This window comes from Mirounga leonina, unplaced genomic scaffold, assembly GCF_011800145.1.
Source record: "Mirounga leonina isolate KUSES-001 unplaced genomic scaffold, KU_Mleo_1.0 Mir_94, whole genome shotgun sequence".
Classification (NCBI taxonomy): domain Eukaryota; kingdom Metazoa; phylum Chordata; class Mammalia; order Carnivora; family Phocidae; genus Mirounga; species Mirounga leonina.
In genome coordinates, this window is record NW_023270855.1 from 21545787 (window position 1) to 21558440 (window position 12654).

At 42.8% G+C, this 12654-nt stretch overlaps 1 protein-coding gene across 10 annotated transcripts in view; it reads left to right on the top strand.

The window, feature by feature from the left end:
• FOXP1 (forkhead box P1) overlaps window positions 1-12654 on the top strand; it is a 580801-nt gene that overhangs the window by 534073 nt on the left and 34074 nt on the right. For all 10 annotated transcript variants that reach the window (XM_034998709.1, XM_034998711.1, XM_034998710.1 and 7 more), the window contains one exon: window positions 1590-1677. In XM_034998709.1, the coding sequence (XP_034854600.1) occupies window positions 1590-1677 (88 nt within the window). The remainder of the gene's footprint in view (window positions 1-1589; window positions 1678-12654) is intronic.

Below are 12654 nucleotides of genomic sequence, written 5' to 3' on the forward strand. Positions count from 1 at the left end.
GCCATTTTGTCAATTACAGCAGCCTTTTTTAAAAGCATGTTGTAAAATATTATTCACCCCAGGTGAGTGAGCAGCATGTGAAACTGCTTAGCTTGGCCTTCCTTGTGTGGGCTCCTATTGTTTGTTCATTTACTCTTTAAACAGAATAGACTGTAGTCATTATTCTGGCCTAAGACTGGAGGTAATATCTTGAAGGTTCATTACCGTTGTTCACCCTAAAGTCTCCTCTTTGCTCTCTCTCTTTTTTTTTTTTTTTTTTTTTTTGCTTTTCTTAATGGGGTGGGGTGGGCAGGATATAAATAAGTATGGAGAACAGCAGAATTTGTATTCATTTTGTTTTTTAAGGTAAAAGTCATTCCAAGTAGCTTCAGGACATGAAATAACCACCTTTTCAGTGTTGGGAAGCAGGAGGGGGACGCATTAACAAAGGAGGAAGGCTTAATTTTACCTTTAACTAAGTTAAAGGTAACTTAACTGTGCCGAAGGTAAACAGTGGGTTTATTTAGGCATTTTGAAAGGTTGCAGACCTGGGCTCTAAATTTCTCATTTAAGCCATATTTGGAAAAAGTGACTGAAATAGGGTGGCACCCTACAGCCTTAAAAATCAGCTATCCCTCTCGTTGTTGTCGTCGATGTTGTCATTAGAGTATTTGATAATTTTATCTTAAATCCAAATTTGTTTTGGCCTAAATGTCATGAAAATGTTCTTCATAGAATTTGAGGTAAATCTCTCTTTACATAATGAAGTCTTTTTTTTTTTTTTTATCACTAATAGGAAAGAATTGAGTTATAAGGATACAGGAATTTTTATTTTTAAGATTTTAGGCTTTGATTCAGCCCTCTGATTACCAGAGCTCCTGCGTATGGTAAAACTGATTGAAATTTCAATTTGTTAGCCTTTCCCCTGTTGGAAAATCTAATAGTAAAAGGACTACAAGACAGGCCTACTCAGCATGTGGCCTGAATCATCTATAAACTGGATATCCAGACCATTAACAGTGAAGAACCCAGGCAGAGTTTTCCTTTTAAATAACTGTCTGTGTTTTATTCCCTCTCACTGGTATGTAATTTGCGTGTGTAGGTTCATGTTTGATTCCGTATGTGTCACGCTGGTCTTCCACCCTTTGCCGTTTCTGACGTTCATGTTACTGCATTTCAGTATAAGGGTGTGTCCTCCCGTTACATAAAATCAGTGTTCTTGTGAACCAACCCTCATATCCAGCCCCATCCAAATTAGGCTTCTGAACTAGCCGGCGGTCCCTCTCTTAGATATCTACCCATCGAGTGGGTCTTAAAAAGCCAGCTCGACTTAATTGCTTAAATTTTCTTTTACTTATGTGTAAATGGTTCTCTCTCGAGGCCCTGCAGAACTTCCTGGAAGACTTTGATTTTGGTGATAACCATGGACTAAATTACACGCAATGCCAGTATTCAGTGGTGGGGATGGAGAAGGGCAGGCCGTGCACAAGTCGACAACTGTCCGCTGTGAACTAGACCCACTGCCTAGTTGATGCTGAAACATCCTGGTAACTTATATTTTCCTGTTTGTTTCTCCATTTCACTTAATGATTTTCTATGTATTGTTGCAGACATCTCAACAGCGAGCATGCGCTGGACGATAGAAGTACAGCTCAATGTAGAGTACAAATGCAGGTTGTACAGCAGTTAGAGCTACAGGTAAAGCCACATTTATTTTTAATATTACCTCAGTATTCCTCGAACCCCACATTTCTGTAGTGTTCTGCAATGAGTTCCTGTGTACTCATTATTGAATGGAAGGTCCAAAACTGGTTGTTGTCCTTTTCTTCTCTCGTCTCTTTTCACTCTCCGGGAAAGTCCACCTTCAGCTCCTTCTTTGGAGCTGCTGCTGAGACGTTTCAAAGTTCTGTGCATCTCTGTGTCTGCCTCGAGCTCCCCGCCACCTCGTGAGCTTTCCATCTCCCCCCACCCCCGTCCTCGCTTCCCCCCTCCCCCGTGTCTTCTGCAAATGGAAAACGTTCTAAGTTAAAAACTTAATCTGTTGTTAATGTAAGGCCCCTGAGTTGCCGGTATCGCTAACCTGGAGTTAGGGAGCCGAGCCAGGGAGAGAGATTGAGAGCACGGATGGGGATAGAAAGCACATGTGAGTGTCAGCAGCAAGTACGCACGCGCGCGCGCACACACACACACACGCATACACATGCATACACACGTCCACACGCGCACACACGAGCATGCTGTCGGGAGTTAACATAGAAGCTGCGTGTGGATTTATTCCTCATGTTAACGTGTCCCCGTTTCTCTCCATCACTGAGAACACCCGAGAGTTCAGTGCACATGTTTTAAATATGCACACACACACACACAAAAACATGTATTCAGATCTCTAATATATATAGTATGTACACATATATCTTATATACATATATATGTATATATTATATATATACATATATATGTAGGTTTTTATATATGTATACATATAAAAATCTTGTGTTTGGCAATCCTTTGGGCCATGTTGAATGTGTTTCGTGACTATAGAAAATAAACTTGTGCATATTTTCCTGTGGATCACAGTTGTGAGGGATGGGGGGCATTTTTTAATGTGAGTTCCACTTCCTGATGTCACTTGTTGATGAACCACCATATTTTAACAATAATTCCATTCTTGGTATAATTAATAGAAAATGAGTTTCTAAAAGTAAAAATTGGGTCAGAAATGGAGATTATTAAAATGTACAATTGCAAAAGCCTGACCCTACAAACCCCATTTATGCAACCGAGTTCCAAAATGCTTTTGAGTGCTTGATGACTCAGAGTGGCTTCTTCCTCTGGCTGGTTTAGTGTAGGCAAGAGGTTAGCCGACTAGGGGAAATTAAAACAATGTTGTACATTATATTGTTACCAGCCATCGAAAAGCCTATTTTGTATGCAAGACAGCAATGCCGAGATATATGGAGAGCCCTAGGCTAAGTACAGAAGATAATTACATTTGGAATTTTACTGAGTTAAGTCATTTACAGCTTCAAATAGTTGCAGAGAAAAATCAGCCAAAACACACTTAAACTTTTTGTTGTGACTTTTCAGGATAGAAAGGATTTTTTTTAATTAGTTATCATCTTATATGACAAATTACATTTTGTTTAGTAAGATTGTCTCAAAAGTTATTTTCTTTAGCTAGTTAATATTTTTCCATTCAGACTACAGAGATGAACTTATTAGAACAGTAAGATATTCATACAGGCAAAGGGCACATCATAAAATCCCCAAATTTTTACGTAAGTCTTTGGAAACACCTTTAAATTTAGCATGTTTCTTCAGAAGGAAAACAGTAGCTTTATTTATCTCCTCCCCCGCCCCGAAAGTTCACTTCTGATTGATGTGTAGTAAGCCCTTGAAAAATTGGTTTCAGAAGAACAAACTTTATGGCTCTTGCTACTGAAAATCTTTACGTATTGGTGGTTATAAAGTGATATAAGTCCCTGCATTTATTTAGTTGATAAACTTAAATTCTCAGCATTTAGTTAGAATAAAGTGTTTCGCAGAGTGTCATGGTTTGCCCAAGTAGGTGTCCCAGATTCCAGATTGGAGAGCGTGGGGCCATTGTTCATTACTGAGGAGCTGATTATCGACTTCATTCATTGCTCCTCACTCTCCCCAAGAGTTGGCAAGAGAAGGAAAGGAGTTAGACCATCAGTAAGTCAAGTCGTTCTCCCCTGGCAGCTTTGATGTTGTTTTTTGGTGGGTGTGGCCTGGGAGCTTTGCAGACCATTAGAAGGATTCTTTGATTTTTCATGGATTTTATTTATTCATAGATCCCCTTCATCCTTCAGCCCTAAATCAAACTGAAGGCAGGGTTTTCAACTTGTGATAGGACTCAAAGAAGATCATCTGGCCAGAAGTTACTATGGGGTAGTTGCCTGTGGTATTCCTTGTGATATTTTTGCTTGAGAGTTTGCTTTAACGAAAGAAGGGGCAGACTCATTCTGAAGGTTTTGGTTTCTTCAAAGGCTGAGGGAATTGTTAAAGTGATGGCGTAATGCTTGTCAAAAGCAGGAGTTGCCACACTGCAGATCAGGAGCCCAATCCCAAGAGCTAAGAAAGGTTTTTATGTTTTGAACAGTGTGGGGGAGGGGGAGGGATCAAAGGAAGAATAGAGCATGTGAAATTCAGATTCCAGTGTCCATATATAAGGTTGTATTGGAACATGGCCACGCCCATTCATTGATGTGTCATCTCTGGCCATAGTTGCTTGGCATTACAGTAGAAAAGTTCAAGTAGTTGCACCAGAGTCCCTTATGGCCTGCCAAGCTGAAAATATTTACTATCGGGCTGGCTCCTACAGAAGTTTGCCAAACAACCCCTGCTCCAGAGGATTCAAAAAAACCCATTTGCATCACATTATATAATTCCCCTTAGGCTCCTGGCTACCTAAAGGTCTGCGAACCCCTTCTTCCCTCTTCCTTCCTCGCCTTGGTGTATAAAACCATTCTAGTCACCACATTGGTCGGGTTTCCCCCACAGCGGCTTCACCTAACAAGTACTTGTCCATCACGGGGATCATGGAAAGCGGGCTGATGGATATTCATTCATTCATCCGTTTATCTTACCAGTTCATTTAGCACACATCACCCAGAGCCTGTATAACATAGCAGGAACCTTGCTGAAACCAGTAAAGGGTTTCAAGAGTGAGCAAAATGGTTAAGGTTGCCTTCCTGGTTCTTATGTGTTAAAGGGAAAACAGACTATAGATAAGTAATTTTCCAGTGGCACTGTCCCCTCCTTGGGTAGTGCTGGCTGATACTGACGGGTTCTTGAAAACACTAGAAACATGCTCAAAAGAGTTTCAGTACTAGAGAGGGGCCAGACCCAATTTTATCCATTAGTTATTATTCAGGCAGATGAAATATACCAGAAAATGTTAACAATGTTTAGTTGTTGAAGAACCCTCACCCTGAGCCAGAGCTGAGGGGTCAGGATTAGACGGAGATTCTTTGGGTTGCAGATCTGGCACGTTGTGGGGCAGTCTAGGACAAGGTACACTTAGACCCACCAGCTGTCCTCACTGCGGGCTTCCTCTTCCTCTCGGGTCAGCATTTTTATGTTTGTGCTGTCACATTTGCCATGTCTTTTACCCATGTCTAGAAATGTACTTTTTAATTGACTTAACGAACAGTCGCTGTGCCCATAGGACCTGAGGTGTTGGGGGAACCAGGTCCCTGCAGCAGCCAAGAATACTTTGAAGAGGTGTTCTTATGCTTGAACAGCCTCTCTCATTTCCCCTTGGCATCATCCCCCCATTCCCTCCACAGCACACTGACAAATCACCTCCTCCATTGGGGACGCCCTGGGCATGACCAGCCCCACAGCTACTTCTCTTTGCCTTCAAGAAGGCATTTCCCCAGACCAGGAAGTACCTCTACCTCCAAGTATATTACAGAATTCCTATTCATTAACTTGAATTTGAAAAACATTTGCACAAGTTAGCACTACAGAAAAGAGCCGTCAAAGTTGGAACGATTCCCCAAGGCTGATCCCTGTATTGTTGGAGGATCAGTCTCCCCCTACCACCCGGACTTGCCAGGCCTTTCTCTGCACAGCAGGACTTAGACCTCTGGTGTTTACATCTGGGAGCAAAGGCACATGTGTGCCCCCATTAGAAAACTAACCCCAATAAGCTTAAATCTGTGTCATAGATCAATGGAGGTTCATTATGTCTGCCCTAGAGCATCATCGCGAAATGTTCCACAGGAGAGTTCTGCAGGGCATTGTCAGCCAGCGCCAGGCATGACCATCATGAATGGAAGCCACTTGAGTGCTGCCCATTTCTAGCCCCCCAGATCTATACCGCAGAACCCTTCCCTCTGATCCAAACATAAGGCTCTTGTGTTTCTTACCTCTAATGAACCCCTCCTGAAGATTAGGGGGAAAAAAATTTAATAACCATTGTTAGCCTCGGGGGATCCTGGCTAGAGATGTTTCCTTTCTTGGTGCTGCCTGTGCAACGCTGTGCTTGAATCACGTGAAAAGCCTTCACGATTCCAGTGTTGAGAGGTAAGGCAACCAGGCAGAAATCAAGATCATGGGCTACAGTCTGACTTAGGCCTGTCCCGTCAGCATTGTGGGAGAGATGCATTTGTATTGTTGTTCTTTTTGTGGGAAGTTATCACAATATATAATGCATGTTTTCCTAGCAGTGAACTCGTTATGTGGAGCTTGTGAACAGAGTGGTTAATTCAGTTCTCATGTTGCTCCCTGTTACTGGTCTCAGAGGGAAGAGGGGTCAAGAAGACATCTTAGTGGGCATTCTGAGCCTTTCGCAATATTTCCAGCCACATTGCACTATTACAAAGACAGTTGCAATTTTTTGACATTTTAGCAGTGGACTCGGTGGTGATTAACCCCATCTGTTACCCGGGAGCCCAGCATTGTAGAGAATTTGTGTGAGCTGCTTGTGCTGTACGTATATGCACCTAACATCAAGATAGATGGACACCATGGTAATCATTTGGGTGAAGGGCATGGCTTTTTGAGGTGAGGGAATGTAATTTAAGATTGTATCTGTTAGATGCTTGCTTTCGACAGATTCTTCTGGATGCTATGCAGACAAGAGGCTAGGTCAGAACTGGAGGGGAATGATGTTCCCACAATCAAAATGCACGGTCTTACTGTACAGGTCATGAAGTATGCACACGCGCACGCACACACGCACACACACACACACAAGAGCCGCAGACACAGGATGCAGAAATAGGTTGACATTAAGAATGGCCCACCCGTATGCCATGGGCAGGATTGTAAGGAAGCACCTGATGCTCAAAGCATTTAAATTCATATGAATCTACTTGCCTGGGTTCACTTAGGTGGGACATGCTTATGAACTGTCTCAACCAGTAAGCCATGAATGAGATGGCACACAATGTATCATAGTGGCTAGATCGGGATTCCATCTTGGGAGAAGGGAAAAGCATCCGATTTAACAGACAAGAAAGTCTTCAGACAGATTTCCCTGTCTCAGAAAGCTGAGACATTCGTGGCATAGATAAATTTTTCTGGCCACGTATGTTGGTTTTAATGATCATGTGACCTTGCTCAGTTGTCAGCGCATATGTACGGCCCCCTGGCATGTAAAGATGGGTTTTGAATGGAAGAAAGAAGCAGCCTTGGAGATCCGGTGTTTCCTCATGTCCACAACCCAGCATGTGGCAGGGGCCCGGGCTCAGGGCAGGATTCCTGCAATCCCTGAGCCTCTAGACCCTTTAAAGTGAATACTGGAAGCAGCCAAGGGGAAAAAGAGCTGACCCAACCAATGGGGATGCTCTGCCTGACCCAGGCAGGAGGGTGGGAGTGGAGGGGGGGACCTTTTGTCTTTAATAATTTGATTCCATTCGGTCACCATTTATCAAGCACCTACTGTGTGCTGAGCACTGGATGCAGATAAGCAAGACAGCGTCTTCCTTCCTATATGTGCAGCCTAGCAGAGAGAGAAGACTAGCCTGTCTTTCACCCCACACCAGGCAGAATTTATAAGAGGAAGCACAGGAGGCATGGCGGGGCGGACACGGGAGGGGGCAGGGGGCAAGTACAGTCCAGGCCAAGAGAGCCGTGTAAGGATTTGCTTTGATCATAGTGTGAGGGAGACAGTGGAAGAATATGTGTTCTTTCTCCAGTTCATCTCTCTGTTCCTCAAGAAGTAGGATGACCAACCTTCACAGTTGGCTTTCCTGGGACTTGGGATTTCCAGTTTCAAAACTGGGAAAGTACCTGGCAAAATGGAATGAGTTGTTCACCCAGATGATCACTTTGAATCCAGTGGCTTTGGAAGAGAGCTGTTTAATGCCTCCTGTTCTGCTTGTAATTTATAAAGGACCTGGGGAACCATTTGGAAGGGTATTTACTGAGTTCCTACTATATGCCAAGGCGGTGTGCAAGATGCTTCCTACCCCTAATTTCATTGAATCCTCACAACCCGCCTGTGAGCAGATACTTCCTGAATTCCTCAATCCTATCATTTTTTTTAGTGGAAAAATAGAACATTTGAAAATCAGTATACATCAAACATCTAATGAGCCTGGGCCTTTCTTCCCCTTTGAAAAGGTGTTCCTAAGTTACTGATGACCAGTTCTTGGCTGTTAGAGTGAAAGAAATAATTCTCTGTGCCTCTCCTCTTCCAGATGAGGAAACTGAAGTTGAGAAGGTCTCATTCACTTGTTCAAAGCGATGGCAGATAGTGGGCAATGCCCAAGATTCTAGCCTAGCCTGTGTTCGTGTTCCTCCTTTGGTGGCACTGCCACCTAACGCTTTCCACTCAGGGTCGTCCTGGTTCACCGAGGTTCTGTGTATGACATGCAGGCTTTGCGGATCACTGGTTGTAAAAGCTGGCTTGGGAGGCCGTGCCTTTCTCTGCCGCTTGGAGCTCCCTCCTCAGCAATCCATGGCAGCCGGGCAAGGCTAGAACTCGGTGACACGGGAATCCCTTGGAAATTTTCTAAATCACGTACAGCAGGAACCATAAGCTCCAAGGAAACGTCAGCAGGGAGAAGAGTGTGCAAGCTTCAGTAGCAGAGGGAGACATTAAGCCTAACACAGGTCAGTTACTGCGGGGACTTCACGAGTGATTACTTACCATTAGCGGTGCTGTTTGTAATCACACCAGCTTCCTGGACTTCTGCAGATATATTATCTGTAATGTGTCCCCACTTCAGGCCTCTCCAACGCCAGGGAAGGCAACACTCAGGACAGTTCTTGGCAGCAGTGGCCTCACGGAGCCCGCTGACTCTCCCTGAGTAAGCGCAGAGCATGCGGGGAAGACGTCCTAATGGCACCACTGCTTTGTGACTGGAGCCAAGGAAAAGAAGAGAGGGTCTCTGGGTTTCTCACTTCCACGTCCCTCTTTGAAAACCACGACACTCATTTTTCATAATTTAAAATCCTGCTTAGCTCCGGGAGCATTAGAATTCCTAGACTATGACTGAGTATTAGTGTGCCGTCTGCTTTAAATGTCAAGAGAGTCTTTAATAATAACACGTAAGGAATGTTAAGATGGTGACAGAATACAATAAAAGTAGGGAAATTCTTCCATTGGGATGGAGTGAGCCATAGGTTGCCTACCACCTGAGAACTGCAGTTGTGTTAAAGAAATAATTTAGAAGTTTTCAATGGCGCTGAGCTTTGAAGGCATGTGAATGACCGGAGTTTGATAAAGTGGGTCAAAAAGAACTCTTTGGTAAATACTCAGGTAGAAGAATTTCATTTCCCCTCCTTCCAAATTGTTGTTTGGTTTGGTTTGGTTTGGTTTTTTCTTGTTTTTCTTCTTTTGATCATACGTACTTAAGAGACCCATGAAATGGGATGCACTCTGCCTCAATCATCATCGTATATAAAACCAAACAGCCACTGTTGGGACTTAGTCCATGGAAGAGAGTCCTGTCTCCCAAAACGAGTGCATTAAACCCAGACACATGGGGTCCTTATTAAAACGTTTACGCCCACATCCCCTCGCTTGGCATGTTGGGTTTAGCAAGTTTAAGTGAGACCCCAATCAATTAAATTGGGGATCATCATTGTCTGGGAATGATCCCGGCTTGCCTGGTCCTCTGTGGAGTACCTGCTGACACTCTGTATCTCACCCTGCCTTGGAGTTTCTGCAAGTCCTGTCTTCAGCATAGGAGTGGGAAGAGTGGCAAACCATCTGTGTTTTCAGTTAGCATCCCAGGTGCCTCTTATAGTCACACCAGAGTGGGAAAGTCTGACCAGGCGTCCCGCAACTGGAATTCTAGTCTTACTTCTGCCCCTTCCCAGCTCCGTGTTCTTGGGTGCATTCACCCTTGGGGCCTCAGTTTCCCCAACTATAAAATACAAGAGTAGGACGAGAGGATTTGAGGTAGCCACAACAGTCCTTGCCTCTGTGAAATCACATGAGTCACTTGGTCCTTTCTTCTCATCCGTCCTCGGTAATTCAAACGTTTTTACACATCCGGGATCCTTCATTTATTTCAGATTCTGTTTCTCACAAGTGAGAACCGCCAAATTGGGCTTAAAATGATTAGTCCTCCAGACAACATATAAAGTGATTATGTTAAATGAACCTAAAACCGTGTTCCCTTTTCTCTGCTAAAAGAATGAGTTTAATCTCCTCAGTTTTTATCTTTGAAGATGTTGAATGGAGCTCCTTGCCTTCGGCAGTTATCAGTGTGTCCAGAGCGATACAAGCGTTCCAGCCTTTCACAGCCCGGACAGGCTAAAACCTAATTTGAGGCCATGGCTAATAGAAGAGGGGATGACCTGTATCAGCCAAGGGGAGAAAAAGCATTTGCCTAGGATGAGGGCAAGAGACGGCGAGAACCAAGGAAATCAATCCATAAGCAGTGGGCTTCATCTCTCCTACGATTTCTGTTCCATTCTTCAAGACATCAAAATCCTCTCCCCAGCCAGGCCCACTGCAAACTGCACAGAACTCTTGTCACATGGACCGGGGTTCCAAGCATATACTCAACCACTTGAGGTCTAAATAGACCAGACGGTGTAACTTTCCTTTAGAGAAAGTTAGATATTTTTGAGCATCCGTGAAGCACTAGGCTCTGTGCTAAGCTTGTTATGTGCAAGAACTTATCTAATCCTCAAAACAACTCTTCAGAGTTCAGAGATTATTATTCCATATTTAGAAGAAGAAACTAAATACTTAAAAAGGTTACATAATGTGCTCAGAGTCGCAGAGCCAGAATCTGAATCCAGCATAGTGTGATTGCAGTGCCCACGACCTTCATCCGTTTTCACTCTGCTGTCTCTCTCCAAAATTGGGGAACCTGCTAATAACCAAACATTGTACGAGCATGTCCCCTCAATGTGGGGCCTGTTGGCATTCCTTTTTACACCAGAAACCCCTCCCGTACCCACCAGGAAAGTTTTTAGAGAGTAATTTCTGCTAGCACAACATAAAAAATTGTTTTCATTTGCCAACCAAATTTTTAGTTGACCTTTGGAGTACATGTCTCATCCTCCATTGCTTTGCTTTGCATGGGATTCAGTTTATGAGGGAATGCTGGAATATACATTTGCTAATATTAAATGTTTGTATTGTCATATTATAATAATGAAAGGATGCCGTGAAAATGGATAGGGATGCTGAGCTCATGGAATAACGGCATAAAAAGTAATAAAGAATCTGAAAGCTTTTTAAAGGGCCAGTGAGTATTAAAAATGCACGACAGCCCCAGTAGAGAGAGGATGTGGTTTCAGTAGGTGTGAAATATTAGCCTTTTTGCCTAAAACAACAAAAAGTGAATTTGGCAGGTGATTTTTTTCTTTAATTGTTAAAAGGGTTTGTGTTAGAGTTAGAGCTGTAACTGATGGTAAAAATCCAGAACCCATCCAAGAATATATTACATGCTAGTTAGCACTGATCAAACAAAAACAGAAACTTGGACTTTTGCCTTTTTTCTGTAACCTTGCTGATCTTTTATAATAAAGCAGAGCTAGGATGGTAGAATTGAGTATGAGGCGAAATAAGGAACCTGGGTAATTCTCAAAATGGACAGTGAATTCTACGCTAATATTCTCACAGAGAAGTGAGAAATTGTCTCCCATGGCAGTAACCTCCAGGGTTTATGGATGTGGCCGTGTGTACAAACTCTAGGTATGTGTTTGCGACATAGTGTTATTACCTCTGACCAGTAAAATGTCAGCATGGTAGACATCTGGATAGAACATAGAGGTGATGATTCCTTTTGATGCTGGGAATTTGGATTTCCTTCTCCTTGGTCTTGGTTAATTGCTCCGTCAACAATGTTTACCCCCAAATTAAGTCACAGTTAATATTCATCAGACTCTTAAGTAACTATCACCTCTCACCCTTTAATTTGTAACATTCAGTATGGCAGACTACTTGTTTTTTAAAAAGAATAATAGATATGCCTTCATTCCTTCTGCCCCATGATAACTTTTAAGACACAATATTTTTTAGAATTCTATGAATATTTTGGTTCTAACACCTAAAAACTTAAAACACGGTAAAAAAAAAAAAAACAAACAACTACAGAAATACGAATAACTGTAGAAGAATGCCATTGCAAACATTTTAATTGTTCTAACTGAGCCACTTTGGAAAACTAAATTCCTTTGGCATTATGTGTTCAGAGCATCTTTTAGTTTGGCCAGTCAATAACTTACTAAGGCTCAGAAGATGAATAACGTAAAGTGGCTCCTAATATGGTATCATTTTCATTTCCTGTTTGTTGAAAGATAAATGCTAACACTATAAGGCTTTTTTTTCTTCTTAATTTATTCCTCCCTGCACCACAAGGGAATAAAAAGGAAAAAAATCAAATGCGATATGGCTTGAGACTGAGTCATCCAGCCAGCATAAGCCGAAAGCTTTTTCTCTCTTGCTTTTGTACCTTTTCCCTTTCCTCTGCCTTTTCCCCAAAATGCTGAAACACCCCCTTTTCCCTTAGAAAACACCTTTTAAAATGTCTTGTTTGACTTTTATTTTGAAATAATTCAGCTTATGAAAAATGGGTATTTCTTTTAAGATTTTATTTTTGGGCCACCTGGCTGGCTCAGTCAGTTGAGCCTCTGACTCCTGGTTTCGGCTCAGGTCATGATCTCAGGGTTGTGAGATTGAGCCCTGCATCAGGCTCCATGCTGGAGGCTGCTTGAGATTCTCTCGGTCTCCCT